Raw genomic sequence first — 26,888 nt, 5'->3', positions numbered from 1 at the left:
TTTTCTGGGGTCCTTTTTCAAAGTGACAAAAGTTATCTGTAATACTGTCTGTGTGGCCAAGGCAGAGCTGCCTTCCTGGCTGAGCAGGAATCAGTATTTCCCACTGATGGGGGGTTCTGTGATGGTACTGAGGATGTTGTTTCTCTGCAGCCGTGATCCCTGAACAGGTCTGCACAGAGGCCTCAAGCAGTGTGACAGACAGGAGCTGTGGCTGCATGGTGGGCTCTGACAATGCTTCCAGCACACCTGCCATTACTTAATAGTGCTGAAGCAATAAAAATGGGGAAGACTTCACTAAGTAAAGCTTAGAGGTCGTTTTCCATTTGCTCTGTTTCACTTGCTGAAAAGTTGAATGGCAGGAAGCTGTCACAGCTCTCCCAGCACTGCCCCTGGTACCAGTCAGTGCTTACCACTGCTCCACTGGGCTCATGGCTCAGGTGTTGTTCCATTTACACCAGCAGCTGCTGGGACAGTAGGAATGTCAGAATAAATACACAGGAAAGCCTGGGAAGGGGCTCGCCAGGACCCTGCCAGAACCTGTCTGCAATCTCCAAGAAGTCACGAGATTTCCACGGAAGGGGCTGAACAAGAGGAACTATAAAGCTCCAGCAAACCACAACAAAACAACATCCAGATTTGTCTACAGCTGGAGGAAATCTGTTGTATTTTTTCTAGGAGTACAAGCAAGGTTGGCAGTTTGCATGCTGTGAGGGAAGAGGGGCAGAGCAGAAGGGAGAAGCTGCATCTGGATGCTGATGAAAATTGCCTACCTGACTGATTAGCCAGGTGATGATCTGCTCCACATGGCCGAGCTACAGAAGCACAGGCAGGGAATAGGCTGATGAAAGAGGGTGGACAGAGATGAGATCTCATTCCTTGGTCTTTGCATTGGCCAGAAATACCATTGGTGAGAAAGGATCCAATGTCATGGCTGAAAAATCAGTTCCAGCACTGATTCTTTTTCAACAGGTATCTTATAAATATCTCTGCATTCTGTCTTTTTCCCTTGCTTAAAGTAACCATGCAGTGACTCTGCATTCAGTGACTGGGCCTGAAAACCAGAAACTAAACTGGATTAGAAAAGCAAAAGGGGAGCAAGGAAGCAGACTTCATGTGCATTAATACCTCTGTGTGCTCACTGATACCTGAGCTGCTGCTGTCATCCCTGAGCACCTTCTCAGAACGTGTCAGAGGGGAATGCAGGGAAACAACAACAACAAAAATATCACAATGCAAAGCTTTTTTAGTTTAAAAGCTCTTCACAAAGACAAGTGCTTGCAACTAATTTTAATACTAATTAAAATTACTGGTTCCTTGAAGGATCCAATGTCTTAGTTAATTGCTCTCTATAGCAGAAAATCAGGCTCAGGGGAAAACGTGTTTCATAGGAGCGATCACTTAGTGAAACAAACAAAAACTCTGAAATATGTAAATGAGTAGAACATGTTCCAAAGCAGTTTGTGAGAGTGCAAGTAGCCCATGCTGTTCCCAGAGAAGCCCCAGCACACCAAAATATTTACCAAGAATGAGATGCTAAGAGGATTCTTACCCTGTTTTGGAGACCGGCCAGTGTCTGGCAGCTGTAGTGATATTTTAAATTGTTTAGCATATCAGCAATAGGTGATCTAGATTAAAACAATCTGGCGTCCAACCAGACAAGAGCTTGGACAGCAGCCATAAGTGAGCCCAGCACTCCTGCAGCAGGTCCCAACATTCCCCAGCACGGCACAGGACAGCACAGACAGCACAGGACAGCCAGGACAGCACAGCCAGGACAGCACAGCTGGCACAGCACAGCCAGGACAGCACAGCCAGGACAGCACGGCACAGCCAGGACAGCACAGCACAGCCAGGACAGCACAGCCAGGACAGCACAGCCAGGACTGCACAGCCAGGACAGCCAGGACAGCACAGCCAGCACAGCTGGCACAGCACAGCTGGCACAGCACAGCACGGCACAGCACAGAAGGGCTGTCTCAGAGGCTCAGCCCCAGAGGGCAGGCAGAGGGGTCGGTCCTGTCTGGTTTGTGCAGCTGAGCCCCAAAACCACTCAGACAATTCCCAGGCAGGAATTGCCACCTTGCAGCCCTCGTTTCAGACAGATGGGTGAGCTGCCCATGCTGTCCACCCCCAGCACCCTTGGTGGTGTCTGAGTCACTGTTCCACACATCTGCCAGCAATGCCAGGGCTGGTGCCCATTCCAGGAGCCTGACTTTAGACTCATCCCATCCCGTGTCCGCAGTGCACAGCTGGCATGGTTTTGAACTGATTAAATGCATCTCTTCAGCTGTGGAATGTCACCGGGGTCCAGCTGTTTGAGGCACATCTGAGGCACAACCATCAGAAGCCAATGACAGGCAACTGAAAATACCTGACACTTCAGGGAGTTAAAAAAGCCTTCCTGATGAGCCAAGAATGAGTTTTGCCAGTGGCAACACTGTGGATAGTTTGCTTTGCTCACATATGCTCACTTTAATGATTACTCTTTTTTTTCTTTTTGCTGCACATCTTGTTTTTCCCTAAGTGCAACCTACTTTTCACTTTGAAGTTAATTACTAATTAGCACCATATAGGAAAGCAGAAAGGACCATGGGAAGCTTTTCCAAACCTATACAATTATCCATTTCCATGGTTTTGCTTATTACCAAACTTCTGCCTGCTCAAATGACAGAGACACTGTCTGGGAATCCACATACGTGTTCCTAACCACAGGATCCTTCCCCCCAGCTGTTACAACCATACACATAACTGTCATTTATAAATATTTCAAGACTGCTAAATAATGATCTGTCAGCATTCCAGTCCCTCACAGCTGCACTGCTGTGTTCATCAAGGCCTTCTCTGATGCCCTGGGTCTCCTGCAGCCCCAGAGGGGCTCCCAGGAATCTCTGCCAAGGCAAATCCCTGCATCCCTCTCTGTCTCTGCTCACCTGGCCCCCAGGAATTGCCAGCCCTGTGTCCAAACGCCCAGGTGTGGCCACGCCCGCAGCCCAGGGCGTGAGCTTTAGAGGGGTACCTGCACAAGGCAGCTTTAGTGGCACAAACACTCACCCCAACCTCAGTCAGCCCACTGGCAAGCAGAGACAGACACTGCAGCTCAGGCCCTGCTGCACTGGCAGGGCTTTTCCTACAGTTAAACCCCTGGCACAAACTGCAGGAGCTCCACAGACTGGTACAGGTCTTTAATGGGCCTGAGTGAACACACAGGCACGGGTATGGACAGAGAAGACACAGCACTCTGAGACATGTGCAGAGTGAGCACACAAATGCAGCCAGCTCTAGTACAGGAACGTCTCTAGGAGCAAACACACAGCAACCACTTGATCACGTCTGAGTTTCCATGTATATTGATCTGGAGTGACTCACAGCACCAATCCACTCAAAATCCTGCTCACTTCGGTGTCTTTTCCCTACTTGAAAACACAGTTTCAGCCGCCCGCTCTGTGGGGCTGAGTCTGCTGCACCCACCAAGCTCGAGTGCCCAGAGGCTGCTGCACACCCAGCCCCAGGAGCCCGGCCCAAAAGGCTCCTGGGGCCCAGTGTTTCCAGAGGTGCAGCAGAGAAGGGCAACCAGGCTGAGACAACTCCAAACTGACCACCCTCCTGGCAGCCTCAGCTGAGGATCCACAGACCACTCCTGAGTGACTCCAGCAAAAGCAGAAGGCCAGCTTTATGCATTTACAAATACTTGTTAGAATTGTTCTGATTTAAAAACTTTCAACAACATTTCCCCGTGCTGAGAATGCCCTGAAATGTGGCCAGCAGCAAGCCTGGATGCCCAAGGGAAGGGAAGCCCCCCTGGCACACACTCCTGGCACAGGGGGCACTGTGCATGCAGGAGGGCTCCCCTCCCCTGGCACGGGTGGGGAAGACCCCAGGATAAAAGCCCTGCCTGCCTGCAGGAGAAAGCGCTGCCTAGGGGAGGAGGGGAAGTTCAGTCAGCCCAGCATTTCTCTGGTTTTCAAGAAAAACAAGGCAGCCAGCTGTGGAACAATCCTTGTGATTACTGTCCTCGTCCTCCCAAAGGAGTGCTGCTTCCTGGGCTGGCAAACACGAGCTTGGTTCAGTTGTCTGCGGCACGCTGAGGAGCTGCTCCAGTGAAACGTGACAGGTGGCTGTGCTACTGACAGGGTGAAGAGAGGAGTGACATCCCGACCGGCACAAACCCACGGCCAGCTGAGTGCACCTGGCAGGACACAACGCTGAGGGGCTGCAGGAAAACCTCAGAGCAGAGTTTCTTCCCCATCCTCTTCTGAGCACACGGTGAGCGGGTCTGGGTTTGCACCATCCTACAAAACAACAACCGAACATCACAGAAAACCTGCTGAACACGGAGCTGCTGAGGTACTGCTGTGACACCTCCTAAAGGAGAGGCCAGAGTAACAGGGTAGCCGAGTGCTCCCAGGGCTCACCCGATGCCACCAGAACTGCCACATGCTCCCGGAGGGGCTGTGAGAATTAGTGCCATAGCAAAGGGATTTATTTGCACGGGATTTTGCAGAAGCGGCCACCCAAAAGGATTTACCACCCCCTGACCCAGCTACCGTCAGCAGGCATTTAAGGAAAGGATAAGGAATGGGACGAGGGGGTGGATCCCGTCTCTGACAGGAATCAGCCGGGCACTGCCGGGGGCAGTGGCTGCCCCTGGCAGGACTCACCTGACGGGGGCTGCGGCTCCCGCCCACGTCAGCGGCTGCCGGGACCCCTGGGCTCCCTCCGACGGCACTGTGCTTCCTCTGCTCCCCGGCACTCGCCGCGACATCGGCCACCTCGCCCTCTCTCGGGTTCTCACGGGCACTCGGCTGCTCGCCCCCTTCCCCTCCCGCCTGCTCCATGCCCTCCTCCTGCCGCCCGTGCTCGCCCCGCTCCCTGCCTGTCCCTGGAGCCGCCGGCTGTGGCTGGGTGCCGGGCACGGCCCCTCGCCTCCCGCGGACCCTCCTCTCCCCCTCGGTGCCACTCCCCCGTGCCCGGGGCCCAGGGTGCTCGGGGCGCTCTCTGCAGCGGGCTGTGCCCCCGGTGCCCCTGCTCCGAGCCCCTCTCGGTGCCCTGGGGGCCCGAGCGGCTCCTCTGCGCCCGGCTCCTGCTCCGGGCCCTGGGCTCCGGCCGGCCCCGCTCCCCGTGCCTCGCCCCCTCCTGCCGCCCCCCGCTGCCCCGCTCGCCCAGCAGCCGCAGGTGCCCCGGCCAGCCCTTCCCCGGCCCCCCCAGGCTCCCCGCCCGCCGCCCCTGCCGTGGCTGACACCAGCTCTGCCCCTGCCCCGCTCCGTGCCCCCAGCGCTGCTCCTGTCACCCCCTCCTGTGCCATCGCCCCTGTGCCCACCCCGCCCGCCCCGGGCACTGCCGGCCCCCCGGGCAGGGCTCCTGGCCCGGCCTGGCCGCCCAGCACAGCGATGGCCACCAGCCCGGGCTCCCCTGCCCGGGTCCCGCACAGCCCCGCCGCCTCGCCCACCACCCCCTTCCCTCTCACTTGCCCACACCTCAGCCACCCCTCTGTCCCAGCTGCCGGCTCCTTTGAACCTGCTGCTCCAGCTGTGGTCTCCTCTTCCTCCCCCGAGCCCGCTCCGGCCGCCCCTGCAGACCCTCCCACCGCCTCTCCTTCGGGTTTTCCTTCCACTGCTCTCTCTGTCTCTGCTTTGCTGCCCTCAGATGGGTTTCCACTCCAAAGTGCTTCTGCTGCACCCTCCTCCTCCTCCTGCACTGCCAGAGTCTCCTCCACCTGTGATGATCCTTCAGTGACAGGATCCCCCCGAGCAGCCCCCAGTGCCCCTAACCCAGGTGCCACTTCCAGTACAGGACCCTTGTCAGGCTCCACAGACTCTTCCATCATGTCTTCCACTCTCTGGAGAGCCTGAGCACTCTCAAGTGCTGCTGCAGCTCCTGGGACAGCTTTCCCCATCTCCATCCACTCTTCCTCTGACACTTTCAGCTGGGAAAACTGACTTGGCTTCACAAACCCTTCTCCTCCAGGCATTGCTTCTCCTGTTTCCATATCCCCTAGTGCTTCCCAGAGAACCCCAGGCTTCCTCATAGCCTCCTCCCCTTCAGAAAAGTCTTCTTTAACAGCCTTTTTTCCTTCAGGGCCCGCGGCTCTGGCATTCCCATCTGCTGCCGCATCAGCATCCTCCACAGGCTCCTCTCCCTCTGACACAGCACCCACCACCGTGTCCTTCCCTGCAGACCCTCCCTGCCCCAGAGACTCCCCTGCCTCTGACCCTGGCTCACCCACCTCCTCCTCTGCTGCCAGCCCTACTGCTCCTTCGAGGCCTTCTTCTGCAGCCTCCTCCTCACTGGTGCCCCCAGCCCCGTCCTGCCCCTGGGGCACGGCTCTGTCTGCCTCCCATCCTGGCAGTGCCCCAGCTGCTGCCTTTCGCAGTGCCACCTCTCTGTCCATCCCCTCCACCAGCACCTCCTGCTCCCCAGGTGACCCCTCTGTGCCCAGCTCCTCTGCCTCCCCTGTCCCCTTTTCTTTGGGCTGTTCCCATGCCACAGTGCCCTCCTCAGGTGCGGATTCCTCCAGCGCATCCCCCGTGCCTCCCTGGGACAGAGCATCCCCCGTGCCTCCTGGGACAGAGCATCCCCCGTGCCTGCCTGGGACAGAGCATCCCCCGTGCCTGCCTGGGACAGAGCATCCCCCGTGCCTGCCTGGGACAGAGCATCCCCCGTGCCTGCCTGGGCCAGAGCATCCCCGTGCTCTGGGCAGAGCATCCCCGGCTGCCTGGGCAGGCTCCCCGTGCCTGCCTGGGACAGAGCATCCCCCGTGCCTGCCTGGGCCAGAGCATCCCCCGTGCCTGCCTGGGACAGAGCATCCCCCGTGCCTGCCTGGGACAGAGCATCCCCCGTGCCTGCCTGGGACACTGCAGCCCCCGCCCCTGCAGCTTTTCTTGCGGCCCCACCGCTGCCAGCATCTCCCTTAGCAGCTTTTCCTGCAGCCTTTCCGCTGCCAGCTTCTCCCTCAGCAGCCCCGTCCTGCTCCAGGGCTTGTCCCGGCTCTGTCACCTCCCCTGCTCGCACCGCCTGTCCTGCTGCCTCCTGCACATCCAGGCGTCTCCTCCCTCCTGCCGGGAACCTTCCATCCGGTGCTGTAAGGAGATAATCAGACATTGGCTTGCTCAGCACCCTGTCAGTGTGACATGCTCCACAGGGTTACTGCTAAAGGTGCCATTTCTGCCCAGACAGGAGGGACATCGGCCTGGGCACCCAAACAGAACTTGCTGTGCTGCTTCTCATCACCTGCACTCTGACCATGATTTAGGACTGCTCTTCTGGCATCTGGCATAAAGAATTTATCTAAAAATGTTGATGCAAGGCCAGTCATGCTTGTCCTGCCTGCTCTGCCTCCCTCCCTACCTGCAGGGAGCTCATGTGTGCAACACCTGTAAGCCTGAGAGTGACACTCAGAAAGTCAGAAACAGCTGACAAATTGCTCATGTGAAATTTGCACAGAAAAGACAAAGAACATTCAGCTTCCTGTGGATTCTGTAATTACACCAGGGAATAATACAGGGTTAATTCCTGCCCCTGGGAACCAAGGCATTTCCCAAGGAGGCTGCACACCACCAGGAAGCACATGGTACCTCACTACATTCCTGCTTTCCACAGCTATTTCCCAACTCAATCCAGTTTTCATGGCCTGGATTCTTCTCCTAGAACCATTTAACGGCCAAAGAAGCATTAATTATCCATGACTACAGATGCCAGCTAGTCATCACCTGACTTTTTACAAGTTAGGAAAGAAAAAAAGCATCAGGAGGTTTTGATAGCCAAAGGAAAGGGAAAGGGCAAACACTTCCATCAAAGACTTCAGGTAATCCTTGTCTCTGACTGACGGCCAGTCTTACCTCCTCTGGCACCACACTCTGTATTTGCTGTGTTCTTTTCTTCCTCGTTGGCACATAAATCACCAGACTCAGGGTCAGAACTCACAGGATGATCCTTTCTGGTTGCTTTTGCTATTTCCTCCTGGACTGGTTTGCAGTCTTCAGAAACTAGCACAAAGAAAACAGGAAGCAAGAAAGAGAAACCATTAAAGAGCAAAAGGAGAGTAGAAGCCATTCAGCCATCTCAGCTTTAAAATGGTTTGAAATTCATTTTTGGACAAATCCTTGCACTTGAAACACTAGCAGAGAAACACTGAGCCGGTGTTAATGCTCTGAGTGGATGCTGAGCTCACAGCAGCTCCTGCAGCTCCCCTTGCTGCCCCACAAACGAGTGCAAGGCAAACAGAGCAGCACGGGCATGCAGGGCTGTGCAGAGGGACTGTACTCACCACCTCCTTCCCCACTCCAAGGACACTCCTGGTTGCCATCCTCCATGCTCAACACCCTGCTTTCCCAAGGCATTGGAGGACATTCCTCCTCCTCATTCATCTCACTTCCTCCTGACCCAGTCTGTTTGAATTCCCCATTAACCTCAGGATTTTGATGCTGAATTGCCATTATGTTTTCATAAAAAATTCTAGTATCTTCCCTTGCTGTTAGATCTTCTGGTTTTGTCTTTTTTGCTTCATCTATTCCTTTCGTTTCCAGTGCAGAATTCTCCTGATTTCCCTCCACTCTGAGCAGTCTCTTCTCCCCATTCTCATTTCCATAGTGTGCATGTGCTGCATTATCAGATGTACTTTTGATATTGCAGTCCTCTTTGCAATTCACGTGGTCTGCCTTCATTTCAGCCTGAGAGTCAGTCTCAGTGCTGCACTGAGTGCTCATGGATGAGAGAGAGTCTGCAGGCCTTCTCTCTGAAAACAGCAAATTTTAATTTAGTATTTGTCACTAAACCTCTGCATCCCCTGGGCACTGACAAAGGGACACAGTCCCATCCAATAGCATTCTCTGAATTTTACCATCTGAGGATATTGTGACAAAATTCCAGTAAGTGTGAACAGAAGAACATTGCCCAGAGGTATGAAGTATTAAAATTAAAGCCATTTAAGGTGGAGGGTTTTTTTCTGATAATAGAAATAAATCAAAGAGTAGTTCTATCAATCACACAGAAATACACCTCTAAGTGCACCTCTAAATATGGCTCAGACAGGGTTTAGCACAGACTCGAGCTTCATTTGATAAAGGACTTCAACCACAGCAACAATCCCTCAGTTCCCTTCTGTTATCTCATTGAACATTAGAAAGATCTCCAAAACCATGTGTAAACCCTTCTGGTTGAACTGGAGATGAAATTCACTGTCTCCTCTAAAAAAAACATACAGGCATCATCATATTAAATCCATAAATGGAAAATCTGAGGGGAAAAAAAAACCAGTAATCCTTCATCTAAGAGTGAGCTAACAGCAGAGCTGTCTGCTGCTCAGCCTTGCTGCTCTCCACAATCTGCAGGGGTTCAAGAAGAGATTGGTCTAACTCAAGACCGAAAAATCTGCTCAGGCCAAGAAAATAAAAGTGTCAGAGCTATAATCCATGCAGAAGGGCATGTTCTGAAAGCCATGTTGCACCAAGAGACCTTACAGCCCCTTTTAAAGATTCCCACTCAGAGTTCTATCCCTCCATCACGGGAAAACCGAGCGGGTCCCTCTGCAGACAGAATCAATCACAGAATCAGCTGAGCTGGAGGGGCCCACGGGGATCACCAAGTCCAACACCCAGCCCTGCACAGCACCATCACCTTTCCCTGCAGACAATCTACTTCCAGATCTCTGGCACAGCCAGATAAATTAGGGCCATGTTCAGGGCCCTAAAGACAGCAGTTTCACAGCCCAGGGTGGGCTGTCAGGTCTCCTGGGCCCCCCAGAAGGTGAAAGGGGTCACAGGTCCCCACGTGTGAGTGCCTGCTGGCATGGAGGGCTGTCCTGCCACGGTCCTGGGAGCCTGCCTGCTCCATCTCCATCTCGGCACAGCCCAGCAAAGGCCCATCTCCCACTGCCAGGGCTGCCTGACTTCAGGGGCACAATTAACTGCAGATAAAACTGCTGTCTTGGGCATTCCAGTAGGAAGGGCATAGGTTTTCCTGTGCAGACTCAACACACATACTGGACACATGCCAGCTGTAAAACATGCATCAGGTCAGCTCCTCCAAGCCTCGTTATGAACAAAACCAACCTGGTAGATCATCTTCAGAGTCCCTGTCATCAGAATATCTGCCACTTTTATCTTTCTCACTGTCAGAGGCCTGCAGTGCCTTCTGAGATGAGGTTTCACTCTCCTTTCCATAGTCTAAATTATGGTTTTTATCATCTGAGGATGACTTTGACATTCCATTCATTTGATCACCAGTCTGTCCCTCTTCATTAACTTCTTCATCTGCTTCAAAATCTTCATCATATTCTAAAATAGAAGAATTGTACTGTGAGACAGGAAACAGAATTCACAACTAAAAACGTTCTTTTTAGGCAGACAGAAACACTGAGCCAGTGTTAACATTCTGAGTTGATATTAATTAACATCATTAATCTCCTTTTGCCCTTGAATTTGTAAAGTCTTTTTAAAGCCATGAGAGAATCTAAGACCACAGACAGGAATTGTAAGAGCATATCATCATAAAAAAACATTGTGTTCTTCACAGAGTAGCAAAAGTGTAGCAAAACTACAGGTGTGGGTAACACATTAAAACAAAAATAAACAAAATTACCAACTATGGAAAGTACTAGAAAAGTTTAGAGCAGGGAAAGCTCAGAAATTAAATTTAAGAATCTCTTATAACTGGAGAAAAACTGGTTGTGATTAAAAAAAATTACAAGAAATTGAGAAAGCTGGAGAAAGGTAATACATTACAGTGCAAAGTACAATAAATGTATATTGACATTAAATAGCAAAGTGTCTTCTAAGCTCAGTGAATTTAATGAACTCCAGCCAAAGGGCACTGCAGAGGCACTCTGTTATCACAGTGCTCCAAGGTGCTCCTCCAGGGCCCAGGGAAAACCCAGCACAAACAAAGCCTGCACAGAATTACCACTCTCATATCCAGGCTCTGGAATTCAGGCAGGCACTAGCCTGACAGGCTTGACATCTGAGAGGTCACAGAGTGAGCTGAGCTGGAAGGGATCACAGCTGAGAGATCACAGAGTGAGCTGAGCTGGAAGGGATCACAGCTGAGAGATCACAGAGTGAGCTGAGCTGGAAGGGATCACAGCTGAGAGATCACAGAGTGAGCTGAGCTGGAAGGGATCACAGCTGAGAGATCACGGAGTGAGCTGAGCTGGAAGGGATCCCCACGGATCCTCGAGCCCAGCTCCCGGCCCTTCACCTGGCTTGGCTCTGGAGGTGCAGACCCCCTTCCTGCAGATGCATCAGGGAAGCTCCCCCTCCCCAAAGCTGTGCTGTGACATCCCAGGCACAGCACAGGGACATCGGAGATTCCCACCCAGAATCCAGACCTGCCCTGCTGCCACCGGCTCCCTGCACACGCAGGGAACACACCTGCACCACGCAGGCCAGCTGCACTGCTGCCTCGCCAGCTGCACTGCTGCCACGCCAGCTGCACTGCTGCCACATCGGCTGCACTGCTGCCTCGCCAGCTGCACTGCTGCCATACCAGCTGCACTGCTGCCTCGCCAGCTGCACTGCTGCCACACCGGCTGCACTGCTGCCTCGCCAGCTGCACTGCTGCCATACCAGCTGCACTGCTGCCACAACAGCTGCACTGCTGCCACACCAGCTGCACTGCTGCCACACCAGCTGCACTGCTGCCTCGCCAGCTGCACTGCTGCCACACCGGCTGCACTGCTGCCACACCAGCTGCACTGCTGCCTCGCCGGCTGCACTGCTGCCTCACCGGCTGCACTGCTGCCACAACGGCTGCACTGCTGCCACACCGGCTGCACTGCTGCCTCGCCAGCTGCACTGCTGCCACGCCAGCTGCACTGCTGCCTTGCCGGCTGCACTGCTGCCACACCGGCTGCACTGCTGCCACACCGGCTGCACTGCTGCCTCGCCAGATGCACTGCTGCCACACTGGCTGCACTGCTGCCACACCGGCTGCACTGCTGCCTCACCAGCTGCACTGCTGCCTCGCCAGCTGCACTGCTGCCACACCAGCTGCACTGCTGCCACGCCAGCTGCACTGCTCTTGTGCAGCTGGCGTGGCAGCAGTGTCTCTTGTGCCCACCATCCTCACTTGTCAGATTTTATTGCTGCCCTCCTTTCCTTCCATCAGGGCTTTTAATGTACAGAAGTGACAGAACACCGAGGACAGAAATGAAGAGTTCCTGATGCAGAATCAGTTAGGCAAACAAACAATTACCAAGACAATGAGAACTAAGGGAATAAGGAGATTTATTTTTCTGTATTAAAAATCAATTGAGATTCCAACTGCAGTGTTAGCAGTGAGGTCTCTGTCAGAAGGAGTTCCTGAAGGATAAAGGCTTCATTAATCCCAAACACACATCCGGAGGGACTAACGACTCTCAGATGAGTAGCAACCCTGCAGAGCTGTGAAAGCAAAAATAGGAATAGGAAGTAGGAATTAAAATCTCTCTGTGAGTGTGATCGCCTCCAAAGAGGATTATGATAAGGAGGAAGTAAAGGCAGAGACTGAGCTTCCATAGCTGAGTACACCTTCCAGTATCCCAGGCTGCTCCAAGCCCCATCTGACTTGGACTTGAATGATTCCATGGATGGGCCAGGCACAGCTGCTCTGGAGAACCTGTGTCATTGCCTCACCACCCTTCCTTGCTCCCTTTCTTGGCTCTTGCAAACCACCTCATCCTGTTGCACGGCTGAAGGGAGCCCCTCTAATTCTGTGCCCCAGATACAGGCATCACCACATTTCTCATGCCCCAGTCAAAGCTGGCGGTCCACAATCCCTGACTTCTCCAGAACCATCCCCTCCCATTTCTCATCCCCTGCTCATGTTTGGGAATACCATACCACTTTCACTGGTGGTTCCCTGAGTGGTGCCTTCGGTCTCCACAAGAGATTGGTCTATTGTTTCTACTTCTGCTTCTTCTTCTACTCCTCCTTCTTCAACTTCTTCTTCTACTCCTTCTTCTTCTACTCCTTCTTCTTCTACTTCTTCTTCTTCAAATTCCTCTTCTTCGCAGTACTCCTCTTCTTCGCAGCACTCCTCTTCTTCGCAGCACTCCTCTTCAGAGTCCAGCGTTACGTCGATGGTGTCCACGCTTTCCTCCTGGCTGGGCATGGTGAGGGACACGGAGCCCTGGATGGATTTCTGCAGCGCGCTGCTGCTGTCGCAGGGCAGGCTGTGCGCGCAGTAGGGAGAGCAGGAGCACATGTGCGACCGCGTGGGCACCTTCATCTTCCTCTTGGGGGGGTACAGCTTTTTGTCCAGACCCATGGCAAGGAAGCACCTGTGCAATGACACAAATCGGGAAGTGTCGCGGTTTTCTCCCTTTGAGCAACAGAGGGCGGCAGACACAGTGAGTTCAGCTGGTTATCGGCAGGGAAACCTGCACCCATCTGCCTCTGCACCGCCACCACGGCTCACAAGGAGAAGCACCCTGAAACCCCCGAGAGCTCCCCCAACACAGGTGCAGTTCTTTCTTGAAGGACAGTAATGCTGCCTACACTTACGGGTGACAACTGGCACACAAACAGAACCAAAGTTATTACAAGTGCCCATTAATTTGAAGCTGCACCCAGCACTGGCCGTGAAGACAGAACCACTGGGAAAGGCAGGCAAGCTCTGACGTGTTCTGGATCCAGATCCTGCTGTGACTCCCAGAACTGTGATAACTGAGGGTTTGTGGATAAGACTGGGGTTTCTGTACTTACCTGCTGGGTCTAAGAACTGTGGGGGAAGAAGAAGGTTGAAAGTTAGTAGTTTTCTGTTTCTGTTCCATTACCTACTTAAAAGAAACCCAAACAGACGGAAAACAAAGCATTTTGAATGAGTTGTTTGTGAGACTGCCCCTCTTGTATAAAATGGAGTGATTTGCTCCCTCTCTCTCTCTTACAGTCAGGAGCTGTGCAGAATTCCTGGACCTTGGCCTGCAGAAAGCTCTCAGACCGAGGCTTGCAGCATGGTACAGAAATCACTGCAGCATCACCTCGTCGTGAGCCAAAGCCTTGACCCACCAGGGACTTCTACTGGGAACCAGAGTGGGCATTCAATGTATGGCACAGAGCAGAAAACAAACCAAGTGCACTTGGCCTGAAGGGGTGGGAAACAGTTGTCATTTATGGGGAAAATCAGGTTAATGGAGATGATTTTTAGTCATCATAGAAGGTTGGCTAGATTGATAAGAGGCAGGAAAAGAGAGATATCACTAAGAGGGAAAAGGGGACAGAAAGGAGAAGTAACTTAGGATTTAATTAATCCAGTTTTTGGATACTATAGTAAATTCTGAAAATTCACTTCAAATTTTTGTAGAAATCACAAAAAGCTGAGATTGGGGCATTTCCTAAAATCTATTGCCACTATAGCCATTCTGAATTCAGATGCTTCTCCCTCCTTTGAACATGCAATGAACATGCAATGAACATAAATCATGTTCATTATTAGACTGAAGCAGAAATTATGGTACAATAAAATAGAATTTTTTTCTTAGAATTCAGTCCTTATCTGAAGGAAGAGAGTACACCTCTGTGAAGAGTCTCTTGTTCCAACTGCTAGATGCGCTTTTAAAAATTATTTATTAAAATAACACAAAAGATATTAAATTATCCTCATGTCCGAAAGTTTATGTATGGCCTGAATTAACAATTACAGAAAAGGAAGATTTTATGAAAATTAAAGTCTCTTGGCAGAACCCCAGATGTTGGTCACAGCACTGACATTTGCCCAAGACCTTTCTGCACAGATTTGGTTTCTGAACCATGGCAAATATTGAGTGCTGCCTTATTCTGAAGCTAGGACGATTACAACAGAATCTCACTTGAGAGGCAGAGCTGTTTAAAAATCAATTATCACCAAAAAAGCCTCTGGAAAGCACAGCTAATTGAGCAGCACGCTTGGTATTTATTCCACTGCCACTGTGCCACAGCCACAAGGGTGGCACATGAAGCCCACCCCAGAGCCACTGCCCCGTGCTCCAGCACAAGCAGTGTCCCCACTCTGTGCACACACCACGGGGACCTGAGCAAACATGGGAACCAGCTCTGCTCTGCCCTGGATGGGAGAGCCTGACAGGGAACCTGAGCAAACATGGGAACTGGCTGTGCCTTGGATGGGAGAGCCTGACAGGGAACCTAAACAGCCACGGGAACTGGCTGTGCCTTGGATGGGAGAGCCTGACAGGGAACCTGAGCAAACACAGGAACTGGCTGTGCCTTGGATATGAGACCCTGACAGAGAACCTGAGCAGCCACAGGAACTGGCTGTGCCCTGGATGGGAGACCCTGACAGGGAACCTGAGCAAACACAGGAACCAGCTCTGCTGTGCCCTGGATGGGAGACCCTGACAGGAACCTCCACCCTGCACCTTCCACGGGGCACTGAGAAACAGAGCAGGCTCCACAGAGCTGCCTGGAGCCAGGGAGATGAAAGCAGAGAAACAAGCAAGAAGCTCTCTAAGTCCTTGTGGGCAAAGTGCACTTTATCCATACCTGTAGCAAGGAGGTGCTCCTGCCACATGGAGCACCCTGAAGTAGGTGTTTTTGCGTCGCAGCCGGGACGGCCTCTTACTCTGGAAGCCTCTGTACTCACAGCAACAGCTCAGCCTGTCAACTTGGAGCCCGTTGAGATAAAAGGTGAGGCTGAACGGGTAACCCAGGTACCTCTTAGAGATGAACTGGAAGGTATCTGCAATTACAGAAAGCAAGGGTTCGGAGAAAACCATTGTGCTTCACTGTCAGCCTGCAGCAACTGCTGTGTCTGAACTGCAGCAGCACAGCAGCCAGCCCTCTGTGGACAGGCACTGGGGTTCTCAGGTCTGGTCAGCAGCTGGTTAAACTCTGCCCCTCCACACACACAGCCCTGGCTCTTGCCAGCCCCAGAATCCTAAGGTGGGACAGCTAGGACCAGTGTCACACTGCCAGTTTGGCCACTCACTGCTACAGCAGGACAAAGGCCAGAGCCTCCCAGCCATTTCCTGTCCCCAGTTTCCCAGAACACAATTCATCTTTTACTGCTGTGATGAAATTGCACTCACACAAAAAGAGATGGGAACCAGGCTCCCACTATGTACTTTTCCTTCTAGAATAAGAAGCAACATTCAGTGATGCAGATTAGCAACTCAGATAACCCCCTTTTAAGGACAGCTTGTTACTACAACTGCTCTATTAACCATATATCTCTTGAGAAAATTAGCATAAGCCACAAGTATTTTGTTAAATCAATTCTCTAAATTCTTCTACCATCATTGCAAAAGTAATTGTAATCTGACTTTCAATCATGGGACAGTAGATCCAGGTTTAATGTGGAGGCAGATGGTATAAACACCCTGGATGCATGTATCTTGACCAAGCTGAGCTGTAATCATTCTGATGTCAGGGCAAAGTTTTAGCAAAAAAACGATGTTGCCACAATCAATATGAACTCTGGCTCCATCCTTACCTCCTTCCAACAGGTCGCCTTTATAGACACAGATGTTTTCTGTTCCACAGTATTGCTGATAGACTTTGATTTCATCCTTGTGGTCACGGAGGGACACATGCTTACTCTTCCCTAGGTAGATCATGGTGACCAAGGCGTTGCTGCATAATGGGGACTTGGGGAACCCATTGGTATTCTGCAGCAGAAAATGCACAGAAATGCCTTCAGCTCCCAGCTCCAAAACAAAGCTCTCATCTGTGCAGCCCACACTTGAGACTTCCAGGCTTTTTTCTCACGTGCTGAGCTGATTAAATGGGGAAGTGTTTGTAACACGCAGAGGGTGTGGGATGCATTTCCAACGGAAAACCCAAAGCATTGGATAGCCCCAAATTTCAAGGACCAGGTTTAATGACCCACGTTGTCCCACCCAGTGCGGGGTTCCTACAGCTTCATTTACAGGAGTTAGAACTGGCTGGAGACAGTGTAACTGATGCAGGGTTCATAGACTCAAGGCATGTCACAAATCCCTGAGATTCCACTGCCAGAGACAGGATCAGACTGACTGAAGCAGCAGGCTTTGAATAACTGTTGATCTAGGTTGTTGTTCAGCACTTTATTTCTCCCCAGCTGATGAAAAACACCAAATGTTTTAGTTTACAGGGACATGCAGAGCAATTATCTATTTAATGTATAATTAATATATATATTAATTATAATATATATATTAATATATAATTTAATATATAGCTATGCATTTTCTTTATGCAAACTGGATATGCACATCTTTCAGCACTAAGCAAAGACACCGGTGAGGAATGTAATGCACCTGTCTGTGGGCAGAGACTACTCACATTGATCAAAAACTGTTCATTGAATGCAGTGGTGGGATGGAACCACCTCTCCACGGGCAGCCCACGTCTGATCCCAGGGATGCACCTGTCCCCCACGTGCGGGCGGGGCGGTGGCACCGGCGCCACACGGCGACGACGCTTGGTGGGCTGGTACGGTGACAAACAAGCCATGTTCTGCACTGGAGGCCTAAACCTTGGCTCACTGCTCTGCCCCTGGAAAAACAGTTCAGTGAAGTGACACAGCTTCTGCAAAACCAGCTCCCCAGCATGTGGAACTGGCCACGGTCTGATTCTTGGCACCCTGAGCAACAGGCATCCTTCTGAAACAGCTCCTTAACCCAGAACAGGCATCCTTCTGAAACAGCTCCTTAACCCAGAACAGGCATCCTTCTGAAACACCTCCTTAACCTGGAACAGGCATCCTTCTGAAACAGCTCCTTAACCCAGAACAGGCATCCTTCTGAAACAGCTCCTTAACCCAGAACAGGCATCCTTCTGAAACAGCTCCTTAACCCAGAACAGGCATCCTTCTGAAACAGCTCCTTAACCCAGAACAGGCATCCTTCTGAAACAGCTCCTTAACCCAGAACAGGCATCCTTCTGAAACACCTCCTTAACCCGGAACAGGCATCCTTCTGAAACAGCTCCTTAACTCGGGGCCTACATTTTGCTCATGAAAATATTTCTGTGCTAAACCCCTTTCTTTTAATTTGCAAGGCAACATCCATATTGCTTGAAAATGTCACCTTCAGATATACAGACAGCACTGCACACCAAGCCCTGGCTCCAGCACCACCGAGATCTCATCTCAGACAGAGCCCTGCCCAGCCCTGCAGCACGGCTGCTCCCTTGCAGCTGAAAGCACATCCCCAGAGCACCAGTCGTCCAACAGAAACATCACTTGGCACCAGTTATACAAGATGTGCTTCCTCATCTGAACAGAGATTTAGTCCTCTTGCAGAATGGAATGGACCACAGCCCATACGAGTAGGACATTACCAGAGAACAAGTTCTGTGAATGCTGCATGCTGTGGCTCTGAGTTCTGCATCGTGTGCTCAGAACTTATATCTGATCTAGCTCTTTTGTCAGTTGTGAGCTCTAAAGAAACCATTAAATCACCCATAATTTGAGTAGACATAAACAGGACGAAGCAGCAAATTCTTGGAGGAAGAATCACAACCATCCTGATACACAGCAAACACAGATCAGAAGGGAGCTATTTACACAACGTCTGACAGCCAGTGGTGGCAGATCACAGCCCCACTCCAAAGCCCTCTCACCCCATGGAATGCATATCACAAAACCAATTACATTATGTTTTTCTAGAACAGAAGACAACCCTAAATATCACTTGAAAGTAACTGCAAATATATCAAGACCATGTTTGACTCTCATTCTCTAAGCCCACTAGTGGGATTTAGTAGAAGAAATGATCAAACAAAGGAATTTTTTGCTACTTTGCAGGTCCTTTATAGATGATGATGAAAACTCGTAGGACTTGCAACTGAAAATATTCCAAATTTCCTGGAGTCAACCAGGTGCTGCCTCTCTCTCTACATAAGAGAAAATCTACATAAAGGGAGAAAATGTTGTATGCAGAAAGATTTTATACTATAAAAGGTAAGTCACCACATTTTTCCTCACTGTGATCAAGAACTGGGCATTAGACCAGTAAGACAGTGTCTTGAAAATTGAGGGGAAGTGAAAAAGGACATTTTAAATAAAAGTTGATGCTGTTTGAAAGGGATGTTCCCTGTCATGTACAATTCTGGGAACCACAGTACTTAAACAATATTATAAAACTGTCCCTAAAGGTGGACAGTTTATTTTCAGAATGAAGTGCAGCCTCACCCCACAGGCAAATTGCTGATAATGTTCCAGTGCATGGCACTTCTGTTTGGCAGCCTTTGATACAGACCCTGCTGCAGCCCCGCCAAGAAGGGGCTGGAGGCGAGGGGCTGCTGTGCATTTCCTGGAGCTGCATTTGGTCACAAGGAACTCTACAAAAGGAGAAAGAAAACAATGACAAAATCTCAGTGTATAGCTTCCAGGGCAGAGCAGCGCCACAAAGAAAAACAATAGCACTGATGAAGATATCTGGAAGTGGTGAGTGATTTCAGGTACCCACAGGACATGACATTGTGAGTCTGCCTGCAAAGAGCCAGACCCCTTCAGGCACCTCTAACTGACCATTCAAAACAACTCTTGGCCATGAATACAAGGTTTGCTACTCTCCCATCGCCACGCAGTTTTGTAGCAAACACAATGAACTCACAGAAACTGTAGCAGCGTGCTATGGACTTCAGCACACGGACCCAGGGAGAATGCACAGCAAAAACGTACCTATTTTTGTTCAATATTCAGCTTTTGCTGACTGTTTTATTTCCTGTTTTCCTTGTATAGCCTCCAGAATACCAAGTTGAAATGGAAACATCCAACAGCACTGTTTAACTGAGGTTAACTCACCACCTTCGAGATGGCAGGCTCCTTGGATCGGTAATAATAACGCCCATCACCATAATCCAGTCTCAGTCTGGGTCCCCTCTACATGAAAAGAAGGTCATTCAGGACTCAAAAGTTTCTCTTCAATCTGCATCAATTATCATTATTGATATAGAGAACCAGTTGAAACTGACCTAGATATTTGACCTTTAACTTCAGGCTTTAGTACCATTGTATTTCAAGTATATTTTCATTATATTAACATTCCTTCTTTGCTGTTAACAAAGAGCAAAAGTCAGAGCTCCTAGGCACAGCCTTCTGAAATGAGCTCCAGTCTGATTTCATTCCTTCAATTCTGTTGTCTAAAAGACCCCCACCATTTTCAGGGCTTTACAACATGTGTAACCTTGTCCGTAGCCCCTGCGTCCACTGACAATGCCCAACACACTGACACTGGCCTGCCTGAGGTCAGGAGGCAGCTAAAGCGAAAGACTGAAGCAGATTTATCAGACAGCAAAGGTTTTTGGGGTTTTTTCTAGGTTCTGATGTGCCATTCCTGCAACACTAGCTTCTAGAGATTCCTCTTTAACACAGCCCAGCAAACAGGAAATGAGCCTCAAGTGATGAAGGACGAGGCCCTATTCCAGGATGAGGCCCTATTCCAGGATGAGGCCCTATTCCAGACTGATCCAGGCCGTGAATGCCCTGTACTAAGGGCCATGGGCACCCTTCCAGCTGTCTGTGCTTCCCTGGTAGCCCATGGAGAAGCTGGTGAGACTCACCCGTTGCGAGCGACCGGTTCGTTCTCCTGACACCAAGGGACAGAGCGTGTGGTGGTTCCTGGGGGCCACCGGGGGGTGGGGGGAGTATATGTAGGACACTTCTCCCATTAATCCTTCCATCTGAAAGAAAGGAATTTATGTCTCTGAGGCACTGCATCCAAAACCAGTGATGTCTGTCTCATCACGCCTTCCTTTCACTGCACAGCTGTGACAATCAGCTGGCCTGGACCCGATGGAACAGCTGGTTAAGGAAAGAAAGGAAATCATGGGAGAATGTGAGGGACAAGCAAAAAGACTTGTCCCCACTTCTGATTCATTTTCCTGGAGCTCTCTCCAGCTGCTGACCCACTAGATTCAATTCGTGTCTGTTTCTGTGTATCACACAATTCTTGGTTTGTTTTTAAATTTGAGTGCACCTGCCACTTTCCTGCTGTGACTGCAGCCTCTGCCCACCTTCTCATCTCCCCAGCCCAATGCTGGGATGGCTGCCCCACCAGAACAGAGACAGCTCTGTCTCTCACCCTCCCTTGCTCAGCCATCTGCCTTTCTCCTTTCCTTTCAGATGAGCGACTCAGATGAATCCACAGAACAGATGAGGTGAGAATTAAATTACACCGCTGGCTCCAGCCAGGCTCCTGCCTCCCAGCATGGCAGCACAGCACACACAGGTCAGGTATCTGCAGGTGTCTTTCTGAAGGAAGCAGTTCTGGTTTACGTTCCAAAATTATCCAAGGATACCTTGACAGGGTGCCAGAATCGCTGCTTCCGTGGGGTGACTCCCTGCCACAGGAGTTCCATCAGCAAATGACACCTTTGCCATTTCCATAGTGACCAGGAAAATCCCCTCCTCTCTTTACCCCATGACTGGCTTGTGGATGTATTGTTTACAGTTTAACAGACCTGACATTGTTTAGCAGCTGCTCAATGAAGCAGCCACCTTCTCAAGGCACTCTTCTCAAAGCATTCAGGTTCCTAATACAGAAATAAAATTCTGAGCATGTTTCTGCCAAAATGAGGATGACTTCCCATCTGAATTCAGGTGATTGCATGGGGAGAAGAACCATCGACTTCTATGGGATTTCCATGACTATAACTAGAGAATCATGTTCAACCTACATGACACCTAAATGAGACTCCTATAACCTCTGATTTCTCACATGCCAGTTCTGCCCAAATCCTGTGGAGAGGCAAGCAACCAAACACATGAGCTCAGTGCTCAGCAGCAGGCAAAAGCAGAGAGGTCTAGAATTACTGGGAGGAGAACGTATCTTGAATTATTCATTCTGTTATGGTTCCCCATTTCAAAACAGAAACAGTAGAATGAGAAAAGGTAAGGAAATAGCAATGGTAATGAGAAGCCTGGAATGGTTCACATAAGAAAAATTCAGACTGAGGGCCTTCAGCTTGGAAAACTGAGAAGGAATGTGCAGAATGTATGTAAAACCACAGATGCCTTGGAAAAAGAGAACATTTAATAACTTTTGTCATACCGAGAACAATGGAGCATTGAACAGACATATCAGACAGCAGATACATTCATTGCTATGCAGAAATGCAAGGAGGCACCATTTCATGCAATCCAAGATTAAATCACCCAACCAAGAACACTGCAGAAGTAGAATAACTAGATTCAGAAGGAATTAAATGCATAAATGGAAGCTCCTGAACTTCTGGACAAAGGAGAAGGAGATGTAACTGGGGCAGGATCATCCTCTACTTGCCTGTTTCTTGTATTTCCCACGTCAGACAGAGCACTTGTCTCAATGAATCACTGGTCAGGCTCATGGTTACCACCCAACACAGCCAAAACTGCCAAGTCCCATCAGCAGTGCTGAAGCCTTACCTTGACTGGCTGCACCTTCCCTTTCCCTGCAGAACAATCAAGTCTCCTGTTCACCCCCAGCTGACGATGATGCTATCAACAAAAGAGGAAGAGAAATCCCATTACTGGCCATCCTGAGGTATCAGTGTGTGCAAGAACTCTTGCTTCTGTCCTGCTTGTCTCATGCCTTCTCCCTGGCCACTACCCTCATTGAGCCTGTGATAAACCTACTGGGGATTGAATCTATTTGCATTTCACCTGCATATATTCACACAGCCAAGGGAACAACTGAGCACTGGTAAAGTTGGTTAAGTTGTAGGAACCAACTCCTTTCCTGATATCCCACAGGAACATGCCCAGATTTTGTACTCAGACAACATCTACATAAATATGTTCAATCTGGTTTGTTTTTGTCAGAATTTCTGTAAGCACACTTGCCCTGTGAATATCATCTCATAATCTGAGAGCTGTCAAAAAGCAACAAGGAAGCCAGGACAGTGCTTGCTCTCACAGCAGCATGGTTTGGCAATGAGAAGCCCATGGAGGTTTCAAGCACAAAGCCTGTCCTTTTTCCCAGCAGGAAAGAGCCTTGCAGGGCAGCATGAGGGCACACATGGAAAACAGTGCAGTGCAAGTCAGCAGCCCCTGGCTGTCAGTGAGGAACCACCTGAGAGAGCTCACACACCCTCAGCAGGGGCACACCTCAATGTCAAGGACCTTATGGTAAATGGCATCAGCCAAGCACTCCTGGACGTGTCTCTGGTGGTCCCTCCTTATGGCATTGAGGCGATATTCCTTCTCAGGTATTATTCTTCCACTCCTCGAGATCTGCCACACACAAAGGCAATGTTACTGACAAGGACGAGATGAAATACAGTAGGTTTTGAAACTGCACAATTTCCCAGAAGACCACTTCCTCCTCCTGGTTTGTTTCCACCTCTGGAACTCACCTGCCAGCACTGTTTTACCTTTGACCCCCATGAACTCCACCAGCCAAATGGAAGGAGCAGCAGCACATTTCTGAGCTTAGGGCTCAGCCTGACCCTTCACAGGCCACTGCCCAAAGGGGTGGAAAGGATTAAACCCTTGCTGCCCTACTGCACCTGCTGTGCAAAAGAGTCACACCTAGGAGGGCACCGGGTTTTTTTAACAAAATGTTCAGCATATTCCCCTTTACCAAATCCTTCAGTTTTCCATCAAACACTTCTGAAAAATAACACTGAAGCTATTAAAACAAGTCAAAGATGCTTCCATTTCACAGTGTAAAAACCATGAGTGAACCAATATGATGCTGCATATCTGCAAACTGAAACACTTTGCAGAGGGAAACTCAAATGAGCAAAAGGAAATACGGGGGTGTGGGAAAGCATAAAAACATTTTGAATTGAATGTAGAATTGAGGAAAACTTTTCAGTCTCACCAGTCCTGATTTCTGAAGATGTCGTCTTATCCTGGCATTGCTGAAATATCCAACCAGGTGTTTGTCTGTTAGACTGTTGTAGGTTTCAAGAATACTGCAATAAAAAAAAGGGAGATGTTTCTAATCCCCTTGACTGACGAATTATTACAGTCTACATTAAACAGAGCTACCCAACAGTTTGCGACACAAAATGCTGCCTTAGTAAATCCTCCTGGATTTGGTCAGGTAAATGCCCATCAGATTATGTAAAAGCAGTTTCTTGTGGCCTCCTGGAAATTCATATCAGAAACACGTGACTTGTAGCTCAGGCCAAGAGCTGAGTGTGGAACAGCCCTGCCACCAGTGCAGCATGGGGCCACCAGGCCAGCCCTGACAGCCCCTGCAGCAGCAGCAGCTCCTGGGGAGAAGCCCTGGCCATGGGCAGGGCAGTGGAGTGCCTGGAGCAGGGGTCCAGCTGCACAGACACAGCTCCCCAGCCACTCTGCCAGGGACCCTGTGGTGGCAGGGACACCTTCCACCAGCCCAGGCTGCTCCAAGCCATCCAGCCTGACCTGAGCACTTCCAGGGATGGGGCAGCCACAGCTTCTCTGGGCAGCCTGTGCCAGGGCCTCGCTACCAGCATCACAGTTACCAAAAAACAACCTCAGATGTGAAAGCTGAACACTGAAACCGAAGCATTCATAATTAACTGAAGCATTCATAATTAACTGAAGCATTCATAATTAGCAGTTATATTTTTCAACTATTCTTAGCACAATGGTATCTTACTTCACCCTCTGGAAAACAGGACAAATAGAGAAGTCAGTGACACTGGGATGCAGTTGGTAATACTCAATCCTTTCACATTTGTGCAGTTTGCACACTCAGGTTCGTGTCACACAACACGTTCAGCCCGATCTCTGGGCTCTCTGGGCTCAAGTTGCACCAGAGACTGAACTCTTTTGTTTTCCTTGGCTGTAATTTAAATGCACTGTGCCTCTATTACATCCCTTTCAGCTGGATAACCCAGTTATATGTCTATTGCTAGGCTGATCTGCCACACACAAAAGCATATTCAAGGAAAGAAAGGAGAAATGTTTTGAAGCAAAGAGATCATGGATTTACAGGAATTTTACATGGAGTTTCACAATAACCTCAAAGGTAGCTGCCAACAATTAAATTAAACTTTAAACAATGTAGGTTACCCTATTAGGCCTGTTGGTTAAACACTGGTATGATAGCAACTGTTCTATGGTACCTTTTTAATCTAGAGTTTGCATTTGAAACCACCAGATTCTACCAATTCTGCTAAGTATTCATTTATGGTATCACCTGGCAACTGCATTTTGAGGCAGAGGAGAAACTCAATCCAACTCTTTTTAATTTACTTCCTTCCACCTAAGATATCCTGGACCACATAGCTTGTTAAAATGCAGCTCCCATATGAACACAGTGATGTGGCAATTTCTGTTTCACCAAAGTCTCAGAACATGTATTTTCTCATTTAAATTATGAACAGGCTGGCCCTCAAAAATATTAAGTTAAATTCAGAGTTCAAAAGGGTATTAGAGGAAATAAGGAAATGTGTTGGGCCTGAACAAACACCCATGAAATCATTGGAAAGAATGCAAGCAGGCCCAGTGGGGTCTGGCTGTGCTGCGAGTTCCAGCCCTGGAACCCCCTGTGGCCATGAAGGCTGGCATGGAACACTCAGGATGGCCAGGAACACCCCAGCAAAGCAACCACTGCTCCTGTTAGCCTGCTCCTGGTATCAACAAAAGGATAAGGGAAGCTCTTGTCTGAGCTGTCTTCTTCAAGGTTCCAGTATTGAAGAAAAACGTCACCATTAAACCCTCTGCAACAGGCAGAAGTGCAGAACTGACAAAATCCATGTTAGGAAAAAACACAGCAAAGGGAAAGCACCAGCCTCAGACAGCTCTGTACAGCCCGTGTGTCACAGCAATCACATCCCTTTCCTGGGTATTCCTGGGACTCCTTTATCTCTGCCCATTTATCCTGTCCATTCTTCTCTCTAAAAACGCTGGGGGTTTATTAGAATAGCAGACAATTTTCCTGGCACAGAACCTAAACTGACTGATCTGTAGATTCCTGGAGTATGTCTAAAGCTCTTCCCAAGATGAGTGTCATGTTTGTTTCTCTGGCATCACAGCCAGTGACAACATGTCACTCTTAGGTCAGTAATGTTATATTTGAGGTTATTTAGAATTCTATGATGCTATGATCATCAACACTATTATTTATAAACAGTATATTTGTTCTAGCTGACAGCTTACCCAAAGCCCTACACTCAGAGCCAGAGCTGTGTACCATGGTAAATTTTAAGACCACTCTCACTCATTTGGAAGGATATCAAGAGAAAGCCACAGCAGGCATCCTTTGTGTTTTGTAAAGCAAACCTTCACAGTTGATATTTCACAGTGCAATTAAATCAGCGATCACCAAGTAAATGATGTGAGAGAGCCCCAAAGCTTCAGTGATTAATTGGCAGAGTCACAGGGGATCATGGTGCCTGTGCTCTGCCTGGCACCCGTCTGCCATTCCCCCCCAGAGGAAGACTAAAGCCTCACAGCCACACACGGAGCTGGGAGCCAAAGGAGTGTTCTGCTCGGGATTTCTTGTGTGGCCCAGGAGCACGTCCTACCGCTGCTGCCTTACTCAGATCATCGCCCACTACACCAGGATGTGCCAAATTCTGTCACAGAGACCTGCAGAGATTCTCTGTTGCTCGCTGTTTGTCTGTGACATCAGCTCGGGGAAGTCCGGATCCTCTGAACTCAACACCTGCAGGTCCGAAGGCAGGTAACCAGGGACTCACCTGCAGCCAGCAGCCCCTTCCGCACGGCTCCATCCCCCCTAAGGCGCAGAGGAAGCCTTAGCGAACGGGACCCCCGGGCTGCCGGGCAGCTTCCCCGGGTCTCTCCAGGCAGGTCGGGCACCCCCAGCCCCCTCTCTCCCCCAGCGGGCTGCAGGGAGGCGCCGCCGGGGGCCCCGAGCCCCTCACCATCCCCGCAGCGCCGAAAGGCCGGCACGGACCGGCCCCAGCCCCGGCCCCGGCCCCGGCCCCCAGCCCCGGCCCCCGGCCCCGGCCCCGGCCCCCGGCCCCGGCCCCCGGCCCACTCACCGGGGCTGCGGGGCGCTCATGGCAGCGGCCGCGGAGCCAGCGCTGCCGCCGCGTCCCGGGAGTCGCCAGGAG

General features: G+C 50.3%; 1 protein-coding gene across 1 annotated transcript; it reads right to left on the bottom strand.

Moving 5' to 3' along the window:
* Nucleotides 1-4,546: 4,546 nt before the first annotated feature.
* On the bottom strand, nucleotides 4,547-26,888 carry ERICH3 (glutamate rich 3). Its single transcript, XM_050977693.1, is given in 19 exon segments — nucleotides 4,547-4,595; nucleotides 4,597-4,909; nucleotides 4,912-6,552; nucleotides 6,906-7,076; nucleotides 7,836-7,982; nucleotides 8,264-8,731; nucleotides 10,047-10,271; nucleotides 12,813-13,252; nucleotides 15,450-15,645; nucleotides 16,399-16,573; nucleotides 17,229-17,441; nucleotides 19,081-19,187; nucleotides 19,190-19,229; nucleotides 19,696-19,773; nucleotides 20,454-20,573; nucleotides 22,297-22,368; nucleotides 22,978-23,103; nucleotides 23,696-23,789; nucleotides 26,817-26,888. Coding segments are annotated over 19 exon segments (4,695 nt in total). The 5' UTR covers nucleotides 26,837-26,888.

Source organism: Serinus canaria, chromosome 8, assembly GCF_022539315.1.
Source record: "Serinus canaria isolate serCan28SL12 chromosome 8, serCan2020, whole genome shotgun sequence".
NCBI classification, from domain to species: domain Eukaryota; kingdom Metazoa; phylum Chordata; class Aves; order Passeriformes; family Fringillidae; genus Serinus; species Serinus canaria.
The sequence above is the reverse complement of the archived record's forward strand: the minus strand, read 5'-3'. Positions and strand labels throughout refer to the sequence as shown.